The sequence below is a fragment of the Populus euphratica genome, unplaced genomic scaffold (genome assembly GCF_000495115.2).
Source record: "Populus euphratica unplaced genomic scaffold, PopEup_1.0 scaffold2.1, whole genome shotgun sequence".
NCBI classification, from domain to species: domain Eukaryota; kingdom Viridiplantae; phylum Streptophyta; class Magnoliopsida; order Malpighiales; family Salicaceae; genus Populus; species Populus euphratica.
Window position 1 is genome coordinate 1257245 of NW_011499846.1, and position 24624 is coordinate 1281868.

The window sequence follows — 24624 nt, forward strand, 5'->3', positions numbered from 1 at the left end:
AAAAAAACTAACTTGTGATTATGGATATCTCCTCTGTATAGAACGAACATATGCATAAAGAACGAACTTCCTTTCTTGTTGCAAAATTTAGGGACCCCAATACTTGATACCAAGCCAGCTGAAGGACAAGAAAGCATGAAACTCGATTCTTGAATCTTGTGATCTTAATTAGTTAAGATTTCAAAGCTCTCTCTCTATATGTATCACCTTGATTTATACACAGGTATACAGAATAGTGATAGAAGTTGAATGAGGGGAAAACTGGAAGTCCAATATAAGTTATATAACATTTAACATTTGATCTTTTCTTCTGTAGCAATTGAGTTCTTGCAATGAGCAATTGCTGCTTGAATAGCAGCCTGCAACTCTTCCATGGTACTATCACTAGTAGAAGAAGGAAGAGTTGTAGTTGCAAGAAGGAGGCCGCTGTTCGAGGGAGATGTCCTCATCGATGCCGGTGCTGAGTATTCTCCTCTCCTTCCTCGCAACTCCTGTTTGTTTCTCCAACTTAAATTACCTGAAAATGCATAAGGTTGCCTGTGGGATTGGAGATTTTCTTTCCTTCCTTTGAAGAACATCAGTGGCCTAACCATTTTGGCATACCTCTTCAGCACCTGACTCATGTCGAACCTTTGGTTTTTTTTGTGCTTATCCTTGTCTTCCTCCTTCTCTTTAACTTCACACCCTTTTCGCCAACCGAATAAAGAGAAAGACTTGGGCTTGCTCCTTCCCTTTGTATCGCTATAGTTATTGCTTTGATGGTGACTGCAGTTATTGCTGTTGTTGACGTGGTTGCTACCGCTACCGCTATTGCTATTTCCGTTGCTGGTGCTGCAATAGTTGTTGCCACTTTTGTTGGGTCTTTGATCATCTAATAATTCCTTCATAGGGAGGGTAAAGCTGTCAAAGGAATTTACGGACGAGCGAGGGGATACAGGAAAGTGTGAGAGGAGATGGAGAGGAAGCAGGTGGCCATGGAAGAAAATGTCATCCGCCGGAGACAAATCAATAGCAAAAGAATTAGGAGGGGTTTTGGCCTTATCAGGTACTGGTGCCGAGGAAGAGTGGAGAGAGATTGTGAAGGAGAATTCATGAGAAGGAGAGGAGGAAGCTGAAGGTGGCGAGGCAGGGGATGTTGGCAGTGCCTGTTGCTGTGCCTGTAGGCCTTCTTTTCCCTCTTGTTTTAACTTCCCTTCTCGTGGCTTGTCCACAACTTTTTCTCTGGAGTTTCTTTGCGGTTGGGTGTCCATAATTCACAGAATTACACTGAAAGACTAATAAGATCTGATCCAGTATGTGGAGCTCTAACACTTTCTTATTTTTGGGCCAATAAAGGAGGAATATTGCCAAACCTTCGAGGATGGGGGATAAGGATATCAGAAAGCAGTGGGGAGAGAGAGAGAGAGAGAGAGAGAGACTGTCGTCAATGTGTAGCTGGGCTTATAATGTCTTTAGTGCACGAATTGCAACCCATAACTAGCTTTATCCTTTTGCATTATTCTTTCATATGGAGAGAGGGTGTGGTGGTCATGGCACTATGAGATATGAGATGATACAACATTTAGCATTATGCGTGTTGCAGGTCGGTGGGTTGGGTTCTGTTTTCAAGTGGTATAATATGATGGTAAAAAATTTAAGATATACATATCAAGTTTTGAGTTTGAACAAGAATATATATATCTGATAAAAGTTTGAAATAATTGAGATTTTACTTATGTAAACCTATACTTTTCAAAAAATTGATGAGTGCTTGTCAAAATCTAACAGCTATTGCTAGAGTTTTTCTTTGGAATTTTTTCTTTTACTAAACTAGTATTGTTGAAAAAATAATTTCTAAATTAATACAGTACAAATTAAATCCATGCCAGTAAATACTAGCATTCTCATTCAAATTAATTCCCCTCGAAGTATTTAAATTCTTCGAAGTTATTATACATGTTTTATAAAGATCCAATTGCATAGAAAAACAATAATTTAATGATTAGAAAAAAAAGAGAGGATAATATAAACAAACAAGAGGAGAGGAAATAAAAAACAAAAGAATGAAATATAAAAAATATATCAAAACTCTAATAATTACAGAACTCAGTGAGATGAATTATAATGTAGAGGTCGAGGAGGGAAACTCGAGAGAGATGTCATGCTCATATGCACAGGGATTAATGCGCTCCTGTTTCGAGAGGAATCTTTGAAGGAGTAACGAACACAGCACATTTATGCCTCTCCCCTTTGTTCTTACTGTATTATTTATTATCTTTTTGCACGCAAGTATACAGGGGAATGAAAAATCTTACTAGATTTTCTTTCATGTCAATGTCAGCCTGTACGAGAAAATTTCATGGCATTTAAATTATAATTATCAATACTTATGGTATTAACAAAATAAATATAAAAAAAAAACATTTAGATTCACTAAAACTATAAAAAGAAATAACTTTAGAGTTAAGGATTACCTAATTCTTAACTTCAAAATTTTAAAAAATTAATTTAAATAAGATACGTGTAAACTAACCCTAATATATATATATAGTTAAACGTGTAAACTAACCCTAATATATATATAGTTAAAAAAATAATATAAAAATATCTTTATTCTTTTTCAAAATCATTCATTTTCAATTCCCTTTTAAATATATATATCTTTTTTTCTCCTATATGATGACTATTAATAGTTATAACTTGAGCAGTATCAATTTAAACAAGATAAGTCATGTAGTTAATCATTAAACCTTTGTTTCTTCTGGTTTCTCGAGAAGTCATGAGATAGGAACAATGTTTTGTTACTTTCTGTATGGATTTTCCTCAATCTTCTCGCTATTATCTCCTGCTAATTTGGTGGAGATCACAATCCATTTCAAGACAACATATAACGTGTCATGACCTTCTGCTTTAGGCTTTTAGGCTTACTTATCTTTCTCTAACATTGTCTGTATTTGTGATCGCCGAATTATATTTAACCTCAAGCCAATCCCGAGCCTAAAATCAATCCTGACTCCTTTCTCTCACTTGAGTTGATGATTAAGACAACCTGTATCGATACATGTCTCTCGCATTGTCAGGTTTAAATTCTGTACTCGGACAGGAACAAGGGTTTGCTGTTTATATTACCATTTTTTTAGTTAAAATTTAGAAAAAAAATAAAATTGAAGATAATGTTTAATGAACACGTCGATTCAAATTCTACTGATATACTTAAATCTTAGATAAAACGGAAAAAAGGATTTAGTCATGGCACGCAGAACAACACCCAGTATGAGAATTCTATAATAAATTGAAAAGGAAAAAACTCGATTACTTGCCCACTAAATCGATACATTTATAAGAAAAAGATGAAATAGTTGTCGTGATGAATCATTAGCATTGGGATTTTTTTATTTTTTTTAAAAGATAATAACATTGTAAAAGTTTTAGAAAAATGAGACGGATTAAAAAAATATTTGATAAATAACAAAGTTTAAACACAACTATTTTTTAAATATTAATTTTTTGTAAATAATTATTTTTTTAGAATATTGTTGTTTTAAAATTCATATTTTACACAAATTAATTAATATATACAAAAATCAACTCAAAATTTTATAAAAAATTAATAATAAAAAAATGAAATTCAAGATCTAATAATCAAGAAATAAAAATTAAATAAGTTGCTATGGCAGGATAAAGAAATAAGAGAAGAAAAAAAAATGGATGACTAATAACACACAAGGTCTCCATTTTCAACATGATACCATTAAAAAAATCTTGATAAAATAATTTTAATAATATATTAGAAGACCACCAACTGATATTGTAATTAATCTCAAATAAAATCTCTAATCAATTATAATCTCGTTTGATAGTTTTTTAAGATGTGTTAAAATTTTCTTTTTAAGATCTTTATTTCTACAAGTGATGTCGAAAGTAAAGTCTTGGTGGCCTATTATTTATTTCCTTTTATTTTTACTTAATTTTCCTCTCCCACCATATCAAATGATATATTTTTTTTTTTCTCAATCATCAAATCTTATAAAATTTTGGTTTAACTTTTGTATATGTTAATTATTTCATGAATTTTAAAATAATTATTATTTTTAATAGCAATTGTATATCGAATCAATATGAAAAAACACAATTATATTCATAACTATGTTATTTTTCAAATAATCTTCCAACATGTGCTGTTTTTCAAATTTTTTGTCAAGCTGTGTTGGAAAGGTCAAAAAAACCTCAAATATTGATTATCTTGGAAAAGAGAGGTTGAATATTACAAATTAGAAGAAGACACGGACCAATGCAGGTTCCACCTCAAAGCAAGAGTATGGTTCGTCGAAACCGAGAAAGACAACCCCACCTTGAATGAACTTTCAACCGTATCACCTCACGCAAACCAAATGTTGGGATTTATATAATTAATCATCATCACCGATCAAAGACGTAGAACAAAAAGATTCAGAAGCTTTTTATAGATAAGTTATATTTATTAAATGTATTTTGATAGGACTAATCAATCCAGGTCAAAGGTGAAAAATTCAACTTGAATTTAATATAATCAACTTAATCAAAATTTAGTTTGAATCTTTTTATAAAAATTATAAAATAATTTTATTTTGATCCAAGCTAAGTGTATAAAATTCAACTTGAATGCGATATGATCAACTTAATCAAAGATCAGTTTGAATTGTTCTATAAAAATTTATAAAACAATTTTATTTAGCTGTTTAAAATAAAATAAAATAATAATGTTTTGATACGTGCCGGATTTAATAACTTTTTGATAATCATGTGATTAGTGACACTAACTTTAGATTTATCGGACCGTGATAAAATGAAAGAATGGTAAAGATTTTCAAAGACAAACATAAAAGGTTCACAGTTAGGTATGAAGATAGACCCCACACACCCGTGTACAAGGTGGTCCAAATCCAGAAGGAGAATTTTGTTCGTTTAGTTAAGGTCGACATCTCAATCATGCAGGCATTATTTTGGTGGACTGACTCATCTTCAACACTTAACCACTCGAAATCATATTCTATATATAAATGTGGGTGAGAGAGAGAGAGAGAGTGTGTTATGAGAGGAAAAGGAAGAAAACATGACATTGTATAAAACAAAGATTTCACACTCAAACTCCATAAGATCCTTCGGTGCAGAAAAAACCTTTTCTATTTCTTGCTTTTGCCTTTGGCCACTCAATATCTTATTCTCTCTTTCAGTAGAAAGAAGCAGTCATGGGAAAAGCAATGACCAGACAAAAACTCTGTCTTTCAAGCACACATGCACACACACACACGTGGTAAGTTATTCTGAATGATGGAGGTAATAGCCCAATAAGACCAGTGAAATTTATTTGATTCCTAAAGTCGTTTCGATTTTTTTTTCTTCTTCCTTTTTCGTGCGGGCAAAGGGACACAAATCACTGCTTTTTCGCTTCACGGTCCCACAAATTAGAATAGAAAGATGGTATGACATTGCTTCTTTTACGCTGCGGTTGCAATTGTTTTGTAAATAATTTTTTATATTAAAATATATATTAATAATTTTTTTATTTTTAAAAATTATTTTGGTATTTATATATCAAACTAAGTTAAAAACACTAAAAATATATTAATTTAAAATTAATAAAAAATAAAAAAAATTAATTCTTTTTTAAAATGCTTTTAAAATATAAAAATTACATAAGAAGGCCTCACCACCACACCCACCAGGCCTCTTGAGCCGATGAAAATCTTCCCCGAGCAGACTTGGATTCCTCACTCTTGAAGATCATTGTTCGTTTGAGATGAAATTCTTGACAGCTATGTCTTGGGATATGCTTCATCGGAGGATGAAACAAAGAGAAGAATACAGAGATGTCCTAATTGGTGAAACAGAGAGTTCACATGTTATTTGACTCACCTCACAAACCTCCAGCCAAGAGAGTGTCCACATGTTGTCCCGCTGAAAGATGGTCCCCTTTATGAGTACTCCAAGCACCACAGCCACGATGTGGAGCGCTACCCCCATCAAACCAAAGCAAGCTTTAAACAGAGGGAATGGCAACATAGAACGAGAATTCGAAGAAGCTTGGTGCTAGCACATGATTCATAGGATACATTCAACAATTCGAGGGCCTTCGCCAGTAGGGCTAAGTTGCAAAACTGAGAAAATAAAGTTATACGGTCTCCATGGTCACACAGCACCGACGAAAAGTGGACTCTGATTGGGAGAATAGAGACAATTGTTGAAGAAAATAAATTAATTGCTGGTTTTCTATTTCTAAAAGTTAATCTTCTTACTTGACCGAGGAAGGTTCAGTTTAATGTTACATGAACAAATTCATCTAGCAAGCCAATCACACAAGCTTCTACCTGACCTGGAATGGATCTGTCTCAAGTACCTCGTCAAATTTTCTATATAACAACAATAATATTACATAAGGACACTGTCATTTGATGTTAGCTCTACGAACCACAAAGGAACAGATTCAGACAGAAAAACAAATGATCTTGAAAAGGATGCCATGTATCAGGTACCAACAAGTTTATCAAAGCCTTTGGGAGATCTTTAAGCTGGTATGCGAGCACAACTGTTATTTTGAGGTCAGAAACAGATTCATAAAAGCAAACAGCTCTAATTTGATCTTCGAACTTCGAGCTCAGAAGCAATTGGGGTAGAGCCAAATGCATCCGTTAAGTATAACACAAACAAGTCAAAATGCTCAAGACACCCATGAGAAGTTTGAGCGAGCAAAATATTGTGAGGAAATTCTTTCAAGTTGTCTTGATCTCTGAAACAATTGTTAGTGCTTGCCAAAAGCAAATACAATCAAGGATGTATGGCTAGTCACTATCACTGCTATGCCTATCTGTAAAATTGAACACAAATGAAAATACACAATCAGTCAACATGACAGTTGGGAGGGAGAGAGAGATAAAACCATAGAGAGTTGTTTTGTACCTCCTGATGGTCTTTTCCCTTCCATTGCTTCTTTCTTCTCTTGGCAACTTAAGCAAAGGAAAGGGCCATCCCAAGGACGCAATTTTCCAAAATCAGATGAACCAGCATGTACTGAAATACCCTCGTCGGGTTTTATCTCTACTTGACAGACTGCACACATGAACAGCTTAAACATGTTGCAAAGCGGGTACTTCGTATCTAACCTGCAGTACAGACAAACATGCATTGTGTCAAAACACTAAAAACCAGTGTGACTGTTCCTCAAAGACAGGAAGCCAAACCACCCATAACAGATGGTGTCAAACACAGTCACAGAGAGGGAAAAGGCAACCAGGAGCACACAGAGGACAAATCTGTAATCAATTCCCAATAAGGAGATCAAACTATCAAATATTAGCCAACAATGATGATCTTCACTGCACAAACCTCTCAGAAAGCATAGCTGATCCTTCCTCGTATAGTTCTTCAACCACATCTGGTTCTAGATATTCTTTATCAATTTGAGAAGAAGATTCAGAGGACTTTCTGCGAAACATGGACTTAAACACTCCTCTTCCAAGCTTTTTTGGTTGTGGCAAAGGGGCAGCTGGTTTCTCTGGTGGTACTATATCAATCACAATGCAGGTTGTATCATCTCGAAGTCCTTTCACCTGCACTGCTTCCTGCAAATGGAATGCAGAGAGTAAGACCAAGTACAGGTTATCATGGATGGTGTCACATAATGTGACATTGTAGAGAAGCCATAGGATATTAAACCGGGGACAATTTCAGGTGGTGTTTCCATATTAAAAAAAAAAAAAAAACCACATAACACTACACCTTGACAATTTGTGCAGCTGCAGTTTCTGCTGCCATCCCACGGCAACAATCAAGAGCCGCTTCCGCAGATAAAGCATCCCAGACACCATCACTTGAGATAACAAGCCTACCACCCGCAGTAGACAACTACAAATCACAAAAATTTGAAGCTCTTTAAAGAAAAAAGAAGCGAATAACAGCACACTGTATTTCAGTATGAATCAAGCGATGTGCAAAGCATGCAGAATGAGGTAATGTTACTAAGTTCAAATCAACAAATCATGTCACAAGAAGCTACAAGCAGACCACATAATTTTGGAAGATGTTTACAAAATGACCTCAGTCCATATAACCTTTGTTCTCTGGGGGAATCAAGGGGGAAGCTATGTTGAGAAAAATAATCATGACTCAAAAAGATGAACTATGACCCCCAAAATAAAATGTAAGATGTGTGAACCATGAATAAAGTGGCATAAAAGATAATAAACACCACTTGTTTTGAAAGAACCATAATAAAACAAACATTGAGATTATAATCAGTATCCATTTCACAGCAAATTATCAATTAAATCAGCGCTGTATACTCATTTCAGAAATAAAACTCATCAGATTAACGGATAAACAGTGTTAAAGAATATGAGAAACAGAAGGTAGTGTATGGGACAAGCATGGAGTTCACCAACAGTACTCAAAGCCCACAGTGGGATGCGAGCAATACAAATAAAACTATCAATACATACCATCAAAATGGACATATTACATCTCAAGAACAAACCTTAATTTGCTTCACATAAGGAACAGGAACAATGTACTCGCCAACATCCACATCCCCGATAGATCGCGAAAGACATAAGCCACCAGGCCAACATCTCAAAGGGCCAATCTGAAATACAACTACCACCCAAGTTATATAATCTACTTCAATCCATAAATAAAAGTTCAATACAATTTCCATTGAATACAATCATAAGAAGATAACATTCCAAATATCATACAAGCCATTTATTCCACAAACTTTGTCATTGTTTACAATTCTATTTATGAAAACTTAAAAATTCGTAAGCTAAATAATGGCTTATTTTCATGTTCTGGTAGCTGTCCTAATTTAGACCAATGAACTTGAAGGTGAATATCATTGAGTGTATTAGGTTTCACCAAAACAGAGAAGTTGATGAAAAGGACAGAATTTGATATTTGGAAAGAACAAAAATGTAAAACAGGTTAAGTACCTCAGCACCACCACCAGTATTTAGCCGTCCCACCTCACCCCCACTTGCAGTAATGCGCTCCCTCCTGTTAAATTAAAAATTTAAGGCCTTGGTATTAATAGGATCTGTTAAATGGGTATAGAGACACTATATATCAGACTTACTCCTCTTCATTGCACTCGAGTCTATGATCTGCTGACAAGTAATAGATATCACCTTCAGCAGATTCAAGAATGCAACGGGAATCACCAACAGATGCCACAGTTATGAACAATCCTTCTATTATTGCAAAGGTGACAGTTGTTCCTGATGTTCGAGCTGAAAAGTCAAAAACACCAAAATTGTGAACACTAAACATTATTCACATATAAAGCTCACAGCACAGAACTTAATAATGGTATAAATTTCTGATAAGATATGACCAAATACATATAACCAATCACTAAAAGTAGTGCAGCTAAACCATGCAGGATGGTATGGCCAAGACAAAAGATGCATGTCGATCGGTCCATGTAGTAAACTATAGGGACAGGGTAAAATTATGTTTATCAATCATATTCAGGTTGGCACCTTAGGTCCTGCAAATCAAATGAGTGAGAAAAAACAAAATCAATAACATGAACTTATTCCATGCATGAAGCGATTACAGAAGTCTAAACAATTATTTTTAAAAAAAAATGTTGTCTCGTAAAACATCCAGTTAAATCAACCATTTTCTAATTTATGTGAAACAAACATCACTTTATGCCCTCCATGTAAAGAAACAGAAGCACCTTGAAATACCCCGATGAGTCATTAACTGTAGTCGGTAAATGTATTTATCATTAGTAGATGCGCGATGTTATGATGAATAAGTAAAATGCTTCGTGAGCCTGGAGGCATCAAGACATTTCTTGGGAATATGCGAATTGTGTGGAAATCATGGTACCTTGTACTTTCTATCGATACAACGTCCCCATTTCTGAATCTCTTAAAACTAAATAAATGAATGGAAATTAGTGTGCCCAACAAGAGTTAGGTACACTCTCCATTAATAACAAAGATGCAATTTACGTGAGGGTGTAAACATTTTTCAGAACAATAGTGGAAACGCTGAAGGGGATGCTGACCAATTCAATAAGGTCTTCAGATCATAAGCTGTGAGTAAAGGTCTTTGAGTTTATACACCGCGATAACATTAATCTCCTTCAATTTCAAACAAAATTCTACTTTTTTTAAGAAAAATACCCATACCTCTCTCTTGAAAATCTTTATCAGTTTTGACGAACCCTGCAACTAAAGCTCTTGGCAATGCTGCTACCCATTCATCTCTGTTGAGATCCGGAGGCATGGCGGCTATAATGTTATTGAGCAGATTCTCCTTAGTGTATATTGCTGCTGCAGACCCGTTATGTCCATCAAATAACTGCAAAACAAGGTTTATATTAACAAGAAACCTATCGAAACTAATCAAAACACCAATCATCTAAGCCATTTTGACTTCAACTGATCAATAATCTGTTAATTAGCATTAAAATTCAAAGACGTTACCCCGAAAACAGAATAAGTAGTGATCCCGTCACCGACGATTCTCTGGCATTCAGTTTTTAACAAGGTAAAATCCTCCCCTTTCTTGCTCTGACTAGCCTGACCGTATAAAATCTCCGGCTTCTCTACTCTCTCGTTCGCCAATTCTCGCTTTAACAGCACCGACAGCGGCACCGTTTGATGCTCCCTCGCAGCAGCCATCATTCTTATTATATTTTATATTCTCCCACTCAAAGCTAAATTTCCCTATCACCACCACCGCAAACGGCAATAATCACCACCGCCGCCGGAATCTCTAATTCTTCATTTCTTCATATAACTCTGTTACAAACTTAGGTTTAGTCATTAAACATCGGATCAAAATAATAATAATAATAACAACAACAAAAAATAAAAATTGATATTAAAATTATTATTAAATCAAGAAAAACTAACATAAAAAATTGGAGAAGAGGAAGGAGGAGAAAATTTACAAGGAAAGAACTTTCTAGCGGCGAGAATGAGAGCGAAATTGTCGTTTTTGCTGTTGGCGTTTCAGTGATCGAGATTTGCGGATCCCAGCAACCTGCAAAAATTCCATTGTTTGAAAGGAGGGAGAGAGAGAGAGATCGTTTCATTAACAATATAGCATCGCGCAAAAGGAGCTTTGTTTTCTCTGCCGACGTGGCAAATATCGCCAATCGGTCCGCTCGGCGCAACAAAGAAAGCCGTTTTTCGTGCGGCTTGTGATTCAGAAGCACTACCTTTGCGCTTGTGGACGCTATCAAGACCGTTGGATTCGTACTGATAGAGTAAAGATTGCCCTCTATGGGACAAATAAGGTGGGGTCTCGTTATGTTGATGTTAATTAATTTAGTTATTTATTAGGTTTAGTTAGTTTTTGTTACTGTTTTGGAAGAGAAAATATAATACATATTTTTATTATTTATTTATTTATTATTTTAAAAACACATATAAATAGATTTTTTTATATATTTATCTGTGTTTTTTTTTTATCAAACAAGTTTTCACCGTAATGTCTTCGTTATTTATGTCACTTGATATTAACGGAGCATAATTTTAATGTCCCATAATAAAAATAAAAGATAAAAAATATTTTATTAAAGAGCTAAAAATATAAATATAAAATAAATTTATTTTAAAACAAAAATAGTAATAAACATGTTTCTTTTATCTCTAATAAACTCATCTTAAGGTTAATTTGGTAGTGTGATAAGGTATTTAGTTTATCAATATACTATCATAGTTTATATATATATATATCATTTAAAACTTTTTATAGATTATAATTATAAAAAACTATAATTTGTATTTTTTAAAATTTATCTTTTCAAATTACGTTTGTAAAAACTATCATCAAGATTATTATACCAAACAAACTTTTAATTTCCAATAGTTTGGTTGAGCAATTCAATCTTCTTTTCATCAAAACTTGAAATGTTTTTTCATTTAAAATATTTTTTTATTTTTTTGTTCTGTTTTAGTATATTAATGATTTGTAAAAAATAAAAAATATTATTTTAATATATTTTTAAATAAAAATATTTTAAAAAATAATTAACACTACTCCCCGGAGCATCCATCCTGCATCAAGATCAAGCCAATATATACGAGGACAAAGTTGCTTCGAGTGATGTTGATTGGTTCGTATTTCTATATCTGTAAGCTGGTTAGGGGGGGAAAAAACGCAAAATGGACCCCGTCAAGAAAATAAAGAGAAAAAATACACAAAATCAAGAAATGCTTGACTGCCAGTAGGACATTATAGTATTTATTTATTTCCCATTAATTAACGAGCCATCAAGTAACATTTTTTTTTACATTGAAAATTCCTTTGAATTACTTTTTACTTTCTGGGATTAATTAACAACCAGTAAATTTATATGTTCCTTTAAAGGGTTTTTTTTTATATTTAAAGAACATATTTTATTTCTTGATTTTCAAATTTGAACATTACAATTAAAGAATAATTTAATTCTTCTGAATACATTAAATCTATTCAAAATTATATTTTAAAAAATAATATAATTAACGCATAAGCTTTTCTTTTTATCTTCATTGAATTTAATGTGTTCTTCAATTTGAAACGAAATGACAAAAATGTGGAAACAAAATTATTTATTGCTTAGACTTTTTAAAGAAGATGTTAATTAATTATTTTGTGAGTGCTTGTTATGTATTTTTTATTAAAATGAATGTGCAAATAAATTTACGTACATATCTTGACTAATTCAGCATGTCTTAAAACTTATTATATTCTTTTTAAAAATAAAGGACAATGACATTGTTGGTGTCACGTAGCTGGGAGAGGTCTCCCTCCACTGGTGTGGACGTGGAGCCAATGGACCCACGAGACTGGGCAGCCTCGTTTTTCTGTCTTTGCAACCTAACCCTTTGACTTCCATTCGGAGACCCCGGAATTCTCGGCGCCAGTTTTTCTCTATCTTTTTTTCCTGTGATCAAGCAATCCGCTTCAAAACATAAATTCAACTATTAATGTGTGTTTTCGCATGGTGGTGTTAGATTTTCTTAAATGTTCTTTAAAAAATATATATTAAAATATTTTTTTATTTTTTACATCAGAATGTAGAAATTATAAATCACTAAAATATATTAATTTAATATTTTTAAAACAAAATACATTTTTAAAATACTCTCGAACATAATTTCAAATACCAAAATAAATAGCCTCTAGCAACAAAACATTGAGGGAGCTTAGCGACCACTTGGTAATATGGCGCATTGGTCGCACGACCAAACAAAATGTTTATTTAGCATTGTATTTTAATATGTTTCAAATTATTTCTCATATAAAAAACATAAAGAACTATTTTTTTTTGACATAAATCATCGTTTTAACCTTAGATTCTTAATAAACTACTAAAAACAGTGTATATTGGACGGCACAGTTGATGACCTATAGTTTATTGGATCTGATTTATAATCTAATTCAAGTTTATTGGATAATTAGGTCAATTTATAAATCATTAAGTTAATACAAGTTAATTATTTTATTCAAAATAATATTATTAAGATTTTTTTTTGTTAAATTCTTGAAGTTGACTGAACCAAGTTTATTGCATCATAAGTTAACTTGTTAAGTCATTCAGATTGAACCAAATTAATATACTTTACAAGTCACCCATCAAACTAGCCCGAGGTGATTTTAATAGCTATAACATTATCGCGCAGCTTTAGATAATAAAATGAGATAGTGCAGAACACGCATTTTCTTTGCTCCTCAAATTTCGGTGTTGACAAGCTGAGTAAAAGCACGTTCAATTTCTTCTGCAGAGCAAGAATGGTAGCTGGACAGGGGGGTCCAGCTTGCCAAGCAGTGTTCCTGTCGACAACTACATGGTTCATAGTTCATACCCATTACAGCTCATCAGCCATGATAGTGGAGTCAATGCACCACACATATCAAATACAATATTTGTGATGGTTTATGGTTTCTGACAAGACCTTTTCTACTCCAGGAAAGCTGTGGTGCCGCTGTTTGGAAACCCTGGCAGCAATTATTTGCACCATCAAATCTCCCATACTTGAGTTTGCAACACACTTGGACACATGGGGATCCTGAGGTGTTTGCCTCATAGCAGCAGCTTCCAGGCACCTTCGTCACCTGACTAGTGCCTCTAAGGGGTAAGGCCAGGTCATTGTAAACCCCTTGTGAATAGTTGCAGCACCCTTCCAACTGCCAAGTGAACTGACAAAATGTCTCCGTCGACGGGGAAAAAGTAGACATGTCATGCCCTAAGATGGAATTAATTCACATATATTTTCCATGGTCTGAACTGACTACCAAAATCATGAAAGGAATGAGGTGCAAAAGATTAGTGAAACCATGCTCTTTAAACTTCCACTAGAGCTGCAAGTTGTATAAATTAACTCGAAGTAATTTTAAAAAATTTAAAAAATTAAAATTTTAATATTTCGTATAAAAATTTTAAAAATATTTTATATAAATATAAATGATATATATTATAAATAATAAAATTTTAAAAATTATTTCAATTTTTTTTATTTTATATTAAAAAAATATTATATTATCTAAAATATATATATCAACAGGCTTTAAATACTATATTGAAAAAATAACTTTTTTTTCTTATGATATAGAATATATATTTAAAGGGGTTCAAATCTCATATTAAAAAAATAAAATATTCTTTTAGTATTTATATAGTAAACTTTAAAAAAAATTAATAACCAACTAAAAATTAAAAAAAAAACATATCTACAGCTAGAAAAAAAACACATTAAAAAAAAATCTCTACTCAGTTTTTTTGTTTTTTTAACTTTTGCTGCTTTTTTATTTTATCCGAATCAGTTTCAGGTTTAATAACTAAGGGTAAAACCCAAAAAGGTGTCCCGTTAGTTGTAGGGATGGGATCAAAATTTCTCGAGACTATTTGGTTCGAAACACTCACTTCACCTATCCAGAGCTTGGCCTAGCGGTGGAAGGGGCTTGTCTCCTTCCACTGCACCTGGGTTCGAGTCCTGGCGTACACGCCTGTCACCCCTGCGGTGCCTTACATGCCTACTAGGTTTGCAGGGTATTCAGTGGGCCGTGGGGATTAGTCGTGGTGCGCGCAAGCTGGCCCAGACACCCATGTAAATCAAAAAAAAAAAAAAATCTATTTGCTGGGTCAGCGGGCCTCGAATATTCAAGTGGTATTCATGCTGAGCTGCTCTAACATGCACTCAGAAGGTATGGATTCAAGTTACTCATCATCAAAGAAAAAGAAAAGAAATAAAAGCAGCGGCAGAGAACTGAAAATAACGATTAAGTAATCAAATACTACTAATTGTTTGATAGATCAGCCAACAGGTCAAGACTACAAAATGACAGACCCCGAGATTTTCATGTCAGTGGTTTTTTATAAACAAAGAAATTACTTTCCTTTCAAGAGGACAAGGACCAAATTCCTGCAACCTGCTAGGGGCAATCTACCACAAGCTGTTTTACCTGCAACCAAAAGAAATTAAAAGAACGTAAAATATGTTTGCGAAAGTTCAAAGATTGCAATCTGATAAGTGACATATTTTTATGCATTTACTCTTTTAGTTGTCAATATTTCGTCATCATTGCGGATCTCTCAAATACACTGAAGATATCAAATTGTCTAAATTTGACTTGTGCAGGACAAGGACACAATATCTTGTAAAGCTAGCTGTATTGCATGCATTTTCTTTGGATAAGTACATCACTTAGAAAAGAAATTAGGAATAAGCAATTGACTGCCTTTTCACTATCATATTTATTGTGGACCATGTGCCAGCCACATTAATGTCAAAAGAGTGCAAGTTGATGTAACTGATTCATAAAACAGTAACCGAATTCATAAGTAGCAAGAGTACAAGGAAAAATCCACAGCCTCCGTGAAAAACAGATCATGTAATTTTATGATTGATTCAGTGTAGTGTTTGGGTGCTATCTCGAGATGAAGATAATGGAGAAAAAGGAGACACGTCTCTTTGTATTTCTTATTCTGAAAACATAGAAATTCATTCCAAAGCTATCATTAAAAACATTTACTTTATGTTCATGTCTCTAACTCTTAAACCAAACACGTTTCTCTCTCTTTTGTTTATGTCCTTTCTCTATCTTGCAAATTCTCTACTCTAAGCCTTCAGTACTATTATAAGAGAAATATATAAATCCTCATCAAGATTTCGTCTAAACAAGTGGCCAATTATTTGGCATCCATTGTCACATGCTTGATGAACAAAAATAAAGTGGAGCAACTGTAAAGAAATATAATTTTGACATGCATTCCAAGACAGTTACCTAAATTAATTTGGCTGCATCCGATACCACATTAAGAAAACTCAAAGACTATTGCCCTGTTCCGAACCATTCACCCTTATGATATATACCTGGCAAAAAGATAGGAACTGTGTATCAAGTATCAATGGAACTCAAGTTGCAAGGTAAAAATGAAAAATGAGAATAAGCAAACTGATTTGCAATTTTTGAGGTGGAGTCAATAACATTGATGCATATTAACAACCACCTTGCATGTTGTAGGCTTGATTAACTGAAAAACCACAGCATCTCCATCTAGCAGTCCATGAGCAACGGCAAACCCTTTCCATCCACCACCTAGTACATTCTCTCGTGCTAAATATGTAACTCGATACTCAACTGCATCTTCATCTATCAAAGTGATGAAATCGCCTCGCCTTGGAAAGTTCCTTCTGCAGAAGTCGACTGGAAGACCACCCTGTACCAAAATTTCCCTCATGATCTATATCATTGCCATCCACAGTTAAATAAACTTATATGATGTTTTGCACGCCAAAATGCAGTGGAATTAGAACGAAGTACAGTACATCTGAAGCCAGGTTTTACACAGAAAGCAAGTTTTTTTAAAGCTAACAGATAATTAGATACATATTAGTGGCTAAAAAAATTAACATAAAACAAGTGGGAAAAGAAGGACATGTGTGCACACGCACAGAGTGAATTAGTCCATCCATGGACGTGGCTTGCAAACTTGAGAAGCTTTTTAGATTGTCTGTCTACAGTTATCTTACAGAAAATCATGTGGCTCGTGCATTTAGTTTTAATGTTACTTTCCCTTGACTGGACATGAGAAATTGTAGGATTAAAAAACAGTGCGAATCTAAAAAATTGACAACACAGTCCATCCATATAGAAAGGAAAAGAGATTGAAACATAGGTTGGGAGATGATAGATTTATCTCACCAGCCGAAATCCACCAGTAACATGGGATTGAAACATTGATTTTATAAAGGTCGGATAGTCAGATCCTAAATCAGATTGTAACTTTTCTGCTTTCTCGATAGCCTTTGCCCTGGCTTCATCAGTAGCAAACACCAGGTTTGAAAAATCTGTTACCTTGGAAATCCTGAGCAACATCAGTATCACACTAAAATATTAGCTTTATATGTTTCAACGCAGAGAGCTATAATTGGTTTAAGAAATTTGAATCAAAATACCTTCTTGGTTTCACCACTCGATCGAGAACAGCCTGTGAGAAAAAAAAAACCCATTATACACAACATCTAGCAAAAATAAACAAAATCCCAAAATTTCATAAGCCCAAATGAAATTAACGACTTACTTCTTCAAAGAAAGGAGCAGGCTTGTTCGCGACACGATTGGACCTCCTAACCACAACCACTTGTTTCTCGACTACTCGAGGTTTTGAGCGTTTCATCTGTTAATCAGACAAAAATAGAATGAGCATCATCACACATATAAAGGGAGAGGGAGTTATAGAGTAGAGTAATTAACAACCGGAGAGGATTTGGTACGGTTGGGAATTTTAAGAGCTTGACAAAGCTTGGGGAGATTGAGGGCTTCCATTCTTTTCTTGTTCTCTTCCATTCTCTTTCGGCGACTTTCTTCATATGCTGATATATTTGCTACCATTTTTACTGCAGAATCAAAAGGTTTCGATTGCTAGGATTTTAGCCCTCCCTTCTTGAAGTCTGGGGAGCAGTGTGTGTGAGAGGGAGGGAGAGAGGAAAAAGAGAAATTTGAAATTGGGGGACTCCTGTACTGTGTCAATTAGGGCAAGAGAAGTCGACCGTTGAGTTCCCACCCATTATGAGTAATGATAGTGTCAGTGCCGGGGAGCCTGCTAGTTTACAGGTAGAATCCAGTTTCTGGACTTGAAAAACCGTGCTGCCACAAACTCTTTGGGCACCCTTGCAAGCAGTTTATCTTGCAATTTTGCTTCGGTATTTATGCGAATAATTACAAGCAGAGATAAAGTGCTTGCTTTAGTACATTGTAACAAAAGGTAAAATAATTGTGCAAATTCCACGGTGAAATTATAATTTTGTTCTTTAGTGGCAAAATTAGTTGGTTCTGTTTTAGGGCATGATGGTCTTTTTTTATCAAACCCATTAATTATTAAAAAAAACATAATTACAGAATATTTTTATATTTTTATTATACCGTGTAATTATATTATTATTGTTGACAAAAAAAAAACATTAAGCTTTGGCTTAAGAGATTTTTAGTTTTTAAATAATTAAATTACATCATCGCTCTTGAAATGTAAAATAAAGACCTTTAATGAAGGTGTTCCTTTGTCTTTTATATTTAGTTATTTAATAGTTATTTTTTTATATTTATTTATTTGATAGTTATTGAATATTATTTGAGACAATAAAATAATTTTATAAATAAATAAAAAGTTTAAAAGTAAGTTAACAATATCTAGTGAATTCAAACAACATATGCGATGTTATTTAGTAGCCAAAACCTTACTTATAAGGTGGCGACCGAATTGTCTCAACATTCTCTTCATGGACAAGCGGTGTGCGTGGCATAATTGCTTTTCGACCGAATTGTCTCAACATTCCCTTCATGGACAAGCGGTGTGCGTTGCATAATTGCTTCTAGAGTAACGCATGTAACCTTTTAATTTTCTTTTTTTCCCCCTTTCTCTTACTTGATTTTTAAACTAGCTTTAACAAAATTCAAATCAGCCTTTAAGATTTTTTGTCCTAAAGATTTCTTTCTTATTTCTTTATTGTAGTTTTTTTATTTAGAATAATTTTTAAAATTAAGTATTATTTCAATTTTATCTCTATTCTCTTTATTATAATTTTGTTAATTTAGAATAATTTATGAGTTCAAGGATTTTTAAAATTTCATCCCTAGTATATATTTTATCTATTAGATTTGATTTATATTTTTTTGATTATATTTATTTTATTTTAGATGCATTTTTGTTTTTGCTTTTTCATCATTTTTGAGTTTTTTCTTATCAAATCTAATATCTTTATTTATTTTATTTTAGATGCATTTTTGTGTTTGTTTTTTCATCATTTTTGAGTTTTTTCTTATTAAATCTAATACCTTTTTTATTATTATATTTTTTTACCTTGCAATGTTTTTTTAGATTGATTTTTTATTTTATTTTATTCTCCAACATTTAATTATTCAGTTATTTATCTTCTTAGTCAAATCTGAATCTAGAATTTAATGAATTGCAAGTTTAAAAGATTAGCTCCGATTTATAAAATTGACATAGGTTTTCTTGTTTTTTCACCCTTTTTTTTTCACATCATCCAACTTTTTTTATTTTTTTACTTCATTTTCCACATGGTTGCTTTATCATTTTGAAAATAGTACAGGTTGCTTCATGTTTTTTTTAGTCTTTATTAAATTTAGTTTCTCTAAAAAAATTTTGTTTTTGAGTTAGATTAAATTAGTTGATTTTATTTTTAAACATTTAATTTTTCATATGTTAAGCTTATAGGTTAAACTTGAGTTGAGAATTTAACCCAACTTTATAAAGTTACTCAGACTTGCTTGAGTCTTTTTTTCTTTTTAAACTTTTTTTTTTTTGCAATTTCATTCTCCATTATTTTTTTTATTCTCTTTATATGGTATTTATCTTTCCTTTTGAAATAAAAAAGATTTTCTCAAGTATTTTTTAGGTCTTTGTTGAATTTTTAAAATGAATTTTTAAATTAAATTAAATTTATTAATTTTATCCCTCAATATTTAATCTAACAGTTATTGAGATTTTTAGTTTAGCTCGGATTAAATTAAATTTATTAATTTTATCCTTCAACATTTAATCTAATAGTTATTGAGATTTTTAGTTTAGCTCGGGTCTATAATTTAATGAGTTTCAAATTTAAAAAATTAATTTGAATTTAAAAAATTTATTTAGGCTTGTTTGATTTTATTTTATTTTAGTTTTATCCACCAGTATTTTGTTATTTTTATTTATTTGCTTTCTATAAAAAAAATTTATGGTTTTGAAAATAATAAAAATCGACTCGGATGGTTTTCTTGATCTTTGTTAAATCTAGCTTTTTTTTAAAATGATTTTTTAATTAATTGCATTACAGTATGCATGAAATTCTTGGTTCATACTTTTTTTTTATTTTTGTTTGCTTTTGGAGTCATTCTTCTACCCACATGTGCAACCTTTTTAAATATAAAAATCTTAAAATTTCCCCCTTTTTTTAAATATTAATATCACATGAATATCTTTTTTATACTATTAATAAATTAACTCAGCCCACAGCATTCAGCGTGACATTTGTCTAGTTTTAGCGCACTCGGTTTCCTTCACATCCTTGAGCACATGCACGATTAATCTCCCCTTCAAATGAATAACCAGCTGGACTAGGCAGATTAGCGTCACGACGGCTCATATGGCTTCTGCTTCTCCATTGACTTCACAAGAAGGAAGAGGAAAAGGATGAAGGGTGGTGATAGATTTATTATACTATTGGTATTGTGATTGTTACTGTGCTTATAATTTGAGAATGTAGATTTTATGATTATAAATTATAGTTTTTTTTTTATAATTAATATTAAATTTATGGTGTGCATTAATTATTCAAACATTTTTAAAATTATAGTTAGGCAAAATATAGTTTAACTGCAACAAATCCTTAAACTTCTCAATTATAATTATGCTTAGAAGAAGTGTTTTAGTAATGAACCTGCGAGTGTGATATAACTACTCTATTATAAGATATGGAAACAGCTTAAGGCAGCAAACCCTAGTTCATCAGAAGGCATTCATTACTCAGTATGTTATAGCCCTAAGCTCTTTAACCGGAGTAGCAACTCAGCTTGTTATTATTATTTTCTTTTTCGGTAGTTTGCAAGGGGGGAACTCCACCACAGAAAGATACTAGGAACGTTAGCTTCGGGAATTAGTGGATTTACATTTCACAAAATCTACTTGTTTCCACAGGAGACTCCAAAGTAAGTGTTGCAAATAAATTTACTGTACACTTCGTCTGGAGACAAGGAGGTTTACAGATAATACACCTCAAAGCTCAAACCCCCTGGCTCCCACGTTTATTCTTTTAGGATGAAGAAAGCATTGCCTCTTTGGAAACCTCAGAGCCAAGGCTTCACACCTAATTTGAATCTTGCACATTCACACCAGCAATCTCGCCTCTAGGTTGTCAGTGAGAGCTGTTACAGCCTTGAACGGCGTATGCATTTCATTGGATTAAATGGAGCATACCTTCGGGTGGGATTAAATGGGTGTCTGCTCAAGGAAGCTGATGACCTTAAATCCCAACCTTCAACATTCTTGGGAATGCAGACATCGAAAAGGATTTGACCAAGAACTCCATCCGGGTTGATAGTCGGAGGGGTTCGCAAATGAACCAAATTCTCCTTGTGCTCATCTTGCAAGGACCCAACATCTCTACCCTCATAGTACTCTACTGAGCTTGGCATAAAGAAATGATCACTTGGTGCAATACTAACTCCCCGAAAACTATGGTGTGGATTGACAGCTGCTTTCCTCAGGTCACTGATTGGCTCAGATATCTCATCATGTGTCCCCTCGAAGCCCATCCTTTCTCCTTCAAGTCGTTGAATTCTTTGGGAATAAATTGCAGCTGCCTTACCAAGGAGCTCAGTCACAGCAGTGTTGTAGTCAACAGGATAAGATCGATAATGTCCTACAGTAATTCATATGGAGAGAATTGGAATATGCTAGTGCAACAGAGAAGAGAAGCAAAGCAGCAATCTAAGAACTCTTAAAAGGCTGGTGATCGAGATTTCAAACCTCAAGTATCAAGATGGTAAATAAAGATTGGCAATCAAACTAACACGGCAAGTTTTAACATAGTAAACTTTTACTTGGTAGCCACATTCAATTAACTAAATTATGCAATTCTGTAAAAAGACAGCACTTGCTCCAATAACAGAATATACATTAATTTTATGTTGATTGTGTAGCATATAAAATTAGACAAAGGAATCAGTTAGTCACAACAATGACTTTAATGAGAATCGAAGGGGTTTTCAAAACTTTTACCACAGGTGAAAAGATACAAGTGGCATAACCCAGAGCATCAAGCTACGGAGACTCCCTCCACCCACATATACACAGGACCCACCATGACAATTATTCATGGATCCAACCTTTATGTGAGAGAGAAGAGTACAAATCCCAGTGTACTAAATAATTCCTCCTCCGGGGCAACAAATGCTTGAGACCAAACTATGCATCCTAATGCATGGGTGCCTAAAACAAGAGAAAACAATTGACACAACCCCCTTTGGTTTTAATATGTGAGTGCTATCCAGAGAAAACCACCATAATAGTTTCAGCAGTAGCATGGCATGTAATATGGTCCTGGTTGAACATAATAATCGTAGTTAGAAACAGACCTACATGCGGAGAGTCATTCATTTTCACAAGCTTTACGTCACCACCAAGTTCTTTTAGTCTTTGAGCGAAATTGCAAATGACTTGATAAGGAGCAAGATCGTCATTCTCTGAGCACAAAATTAGATATGGACCCCCCATGCTCTGCGATGAAATGATGCTCAATTTAAATAGAGAGAAAACAGCAGCAGCGCAGCATATTTATAGAAACATGCTATTATGTACTTACAACAGAGGAGTAGAGAGTCTGCCAATACTCAGCACGCTGTGATTCAAATCTGCTGAGGAAGAGAGCATCAAGACTGCTACTAATTCCATTTGCCATCCAAGACAGCATTCTTGGTGGATGAGACATTTTGAGAACAGTTGGGTGAACAACAAATCGTCTCCCCAGATCACTCGTAAAATCCACTGGACTAGAATCATAGATATGGCCTGAGATACAATCTCTGACCAGTTTATGGTCATCCTATTGATGGAGAAAAGTTAAAAACGAACAAAAACAAGACAGAAATAGAAATGAGCGTGATGTGCATAAATAATTAGTGAAACATGTAGATTTGACCACATATACAAAGAGGAAATCAAATTCGTACAGAAAAATGGCATACCGGATTCAGTTGTACTTCACACTTTCCCTCAATGATCTGCAGTGGAAAACAAAACGAATTCACTCATCCACACAAACTGCCTGGGTTGCTTCTTACTCAAACAGAGGCGAGATTATCCATCATTGACAGTTACCCAAAGGCATATGAGGTACTTTACCTGGAGAACCTTGTACATGCAAGCTTTGGGACCACCAGAAAAGGATGCAAGGACTATAGGGCATGGCCTTCTCTTTAGCTCCTACATATAAAAAAAATGAAGCAAGCAAATTACAAGACAATTAAACTCAAGACTTTGAGCTAGAGTAGTACAAAAGTTGTGGTTTCGTCCACAGGAAGAGTGCCATATTTTCAATCCATGATCAAATGCTTTGGCAAGCAAAAGGATACGTGTAGTACAAAGGCAACACAAGATCTCATTCAAAATTCTGCGAGGCAGGTGAAGTGGCACCAGATCATAGCCATATAAAATCTAACAGGTATATTAAATAAATGCACCAGAGAAAGATTTTAAGTAGAATAACACTGACCTCAAGAAGTCCGTTGAGCATGTCAAATGCTAAAGTTTCAGCCCTCTCCGGAAAGAACCTGTGCAGGAGTAACATGCAGAAATCAACCCACTGATAAAACACAATCAATCACCAATGTCACAGTCATGAAACTAGCAAGTAAATGCGAGAAATGCACATAATTCCCATTTACAGTAAGTGTAGTTATCACGTGAAGTAATCAGCACAAGATATGGAAACTGTTTCAGGAAAAAACTGAAAATCTAGCCTAGTCACCTAGGCCTGCACTTCTAAATTATGCCTATCATCTATTCATGTTAAGTGCACAGTGAATTCGATTCCTTTGAGAAAGAATCTATCCATTCCTAGTATACAAATCAAACAGGCTTAAATCTGCACCTGCTTCAACCACCAGATCCCATCTAATACTTTTAGATAAAGCTATCTTCCGTTATCAGAGACGTTATGACCCATAAAGGACAAAAAACTTGACTCACTTCATCTCCCACTCCACCTATCTAGCTAAGCTGTTTTCCATTTTTAACCTGATACTTCAACATACAACGCAGCAAAATTCATCAAAAACTACAATTAAGCATCATCCAAAAACACATAAGCACCAATCAAGAAAAAAATTCAACCCAAACCCTTGTTTCTGCATATCCAGCAACCAAACCCAAAACAACGGAATCTTGAAAACCCAGTCAAATCCAATCAATCCCAGAAACCAATTCATTAACCAAGACAAAAAATACAACCGATTCAAAGGGGGAAAAAAACTTACATATTGAAGAACTGGGAGTGACAGACAAGGGAATTCCAACCAAGAGACCCATAAAGGGCAACATAAGCTTTCACGTGTCTTTCTTGACTAGACATCCAAGGGAAAACCACCACTATCCCTTCTCTGTCC

General features: G+C 33.9%; 4 protein-coding genes across 6 annotated transcripts; all 4 read right to left on the minus strand.

Moving 5' to 3' along the window:
- Positions 1 to 172: 172 nt before the first annotated feature.
- LOC105129673 (BRI1 kinase inhibitor 1-like) lies at positions 173 to 1516 on the minus strand. The gene has a single exon (XM_011031847.1). The coding sequence runs from the start codon at positions 1248 to 1250 to the stop codon at positions 291 to 293; it is 960 nt and encodes a 319-aa protein (XP_011030149.1). The 5' UTR covers positions 1251 to 1516; the 3' UTR covers positions 173 to 290.
- Positions 1517 to 6199: 4683 nt separating this feature from the next.
- On the minus strand, positions 6200 to 11151 carry LOC105129698 (Protein phosphatase 2C family protein). Its single transcript, XM_011031885.1, has 10 exons — positions 10922 to 11151; positions 10452 to 10769; positions 10155 to 10326; positions 9086 to 9239; positions 8943 to 9006; positions 8489 to 8596; positions 7735 to 7860; positions 7342 to 7577; positions 6916 to 7118; positions 6200 to 6823 (listed from the first exon to the last, which is right to left on the minus strand). The coding sequence occupies exons 2-10, from the start codon at positions 10650 to 10652 to the stop codon at positions 6798 to 6800; spliced, it is 1290 nt and encodes a 429-aa protein (XP_011030187.1). The 5' UTR covers positions 10653 to 10769; positions 10922 to 11151; the 3' UTR covers positions 6200 to 6797.
- A 4034-nt stretch (positions 11152 to 15185) lies between these two features.
- On the minus strand, positions 15186 to 18153 carry LOC105129680 (B3 domain-containing protein At5g42700-like). Of its 3 annotated transcripts, XM_011031868.1 has the most exons (7): positions 17719 to 18153; positions 17543 to 17638; positions 17418 to 17449; positions 17164 to 17326; positions 16469 to 16678; positions 16243 to 16331; positions 15186 to 15420 (listed from the first exon to the last, which is right to left on the minus strand). In XM_011031868.1, exons 1-6 carry the CDS (start codon positions 17851 to 17853, stop codon positions 16284 to 16286), a joined length of 684 nt encoding a protein of 227 aa, XP_011030170.1. In that variant the 5' UTR covers positions 17854 to 18153; the 3' UTR covers positions 15186 to 15420; positions 16243 to 16283. The 3 variants fall into 3 exon arrangements, with proteins under 3 accessions (XP_011030170.1, XP_011030179.1, XP_011030161.1); XM_011031877.1 differs by lacking the exon at positions 15186 to 15420 and having other exon boundaries at positions 16061 to 16331; positions 16469 to 16675; positions 17719 to 18152; XM_011031859.1 differs by lacking the exon at positions 15186 to 15420 and having other exon boundaries at positions 16061 to 16331; positions 17719 to 18152.
- Positions 18154 to 20964: 2811 nt separating this feature from the next.
- On the minus strand, positions 20965 to 24618 carry LOC105129708 (uncharacterized). The gene is made up of 7 exons (XM_011031893.1): positions 24496 to 24618; positions 23733 to 23790; positions 23363 to 23443; positions 23206 to 23241; positions 22824 to 23063; positions 22597 to 22738; positions 20965 to 21881 (listed from the first exon to the last, which is right to left on the minus strand). The coding sequence occupies exons 1-7, from the start codon at positions 24588 to 24590 to the stop codon at positions 21388 to 21390; spliced, it is 1146 nt and encodes a 381-aa protein (XP_011030195.1). The 5' UTR covers positions 24591 to 24618; the 3' UTR covers positions 20965 to 21387.
- Between the last annotated feature and the right edge of the window lie 6 nt (positions 24619 to 24624).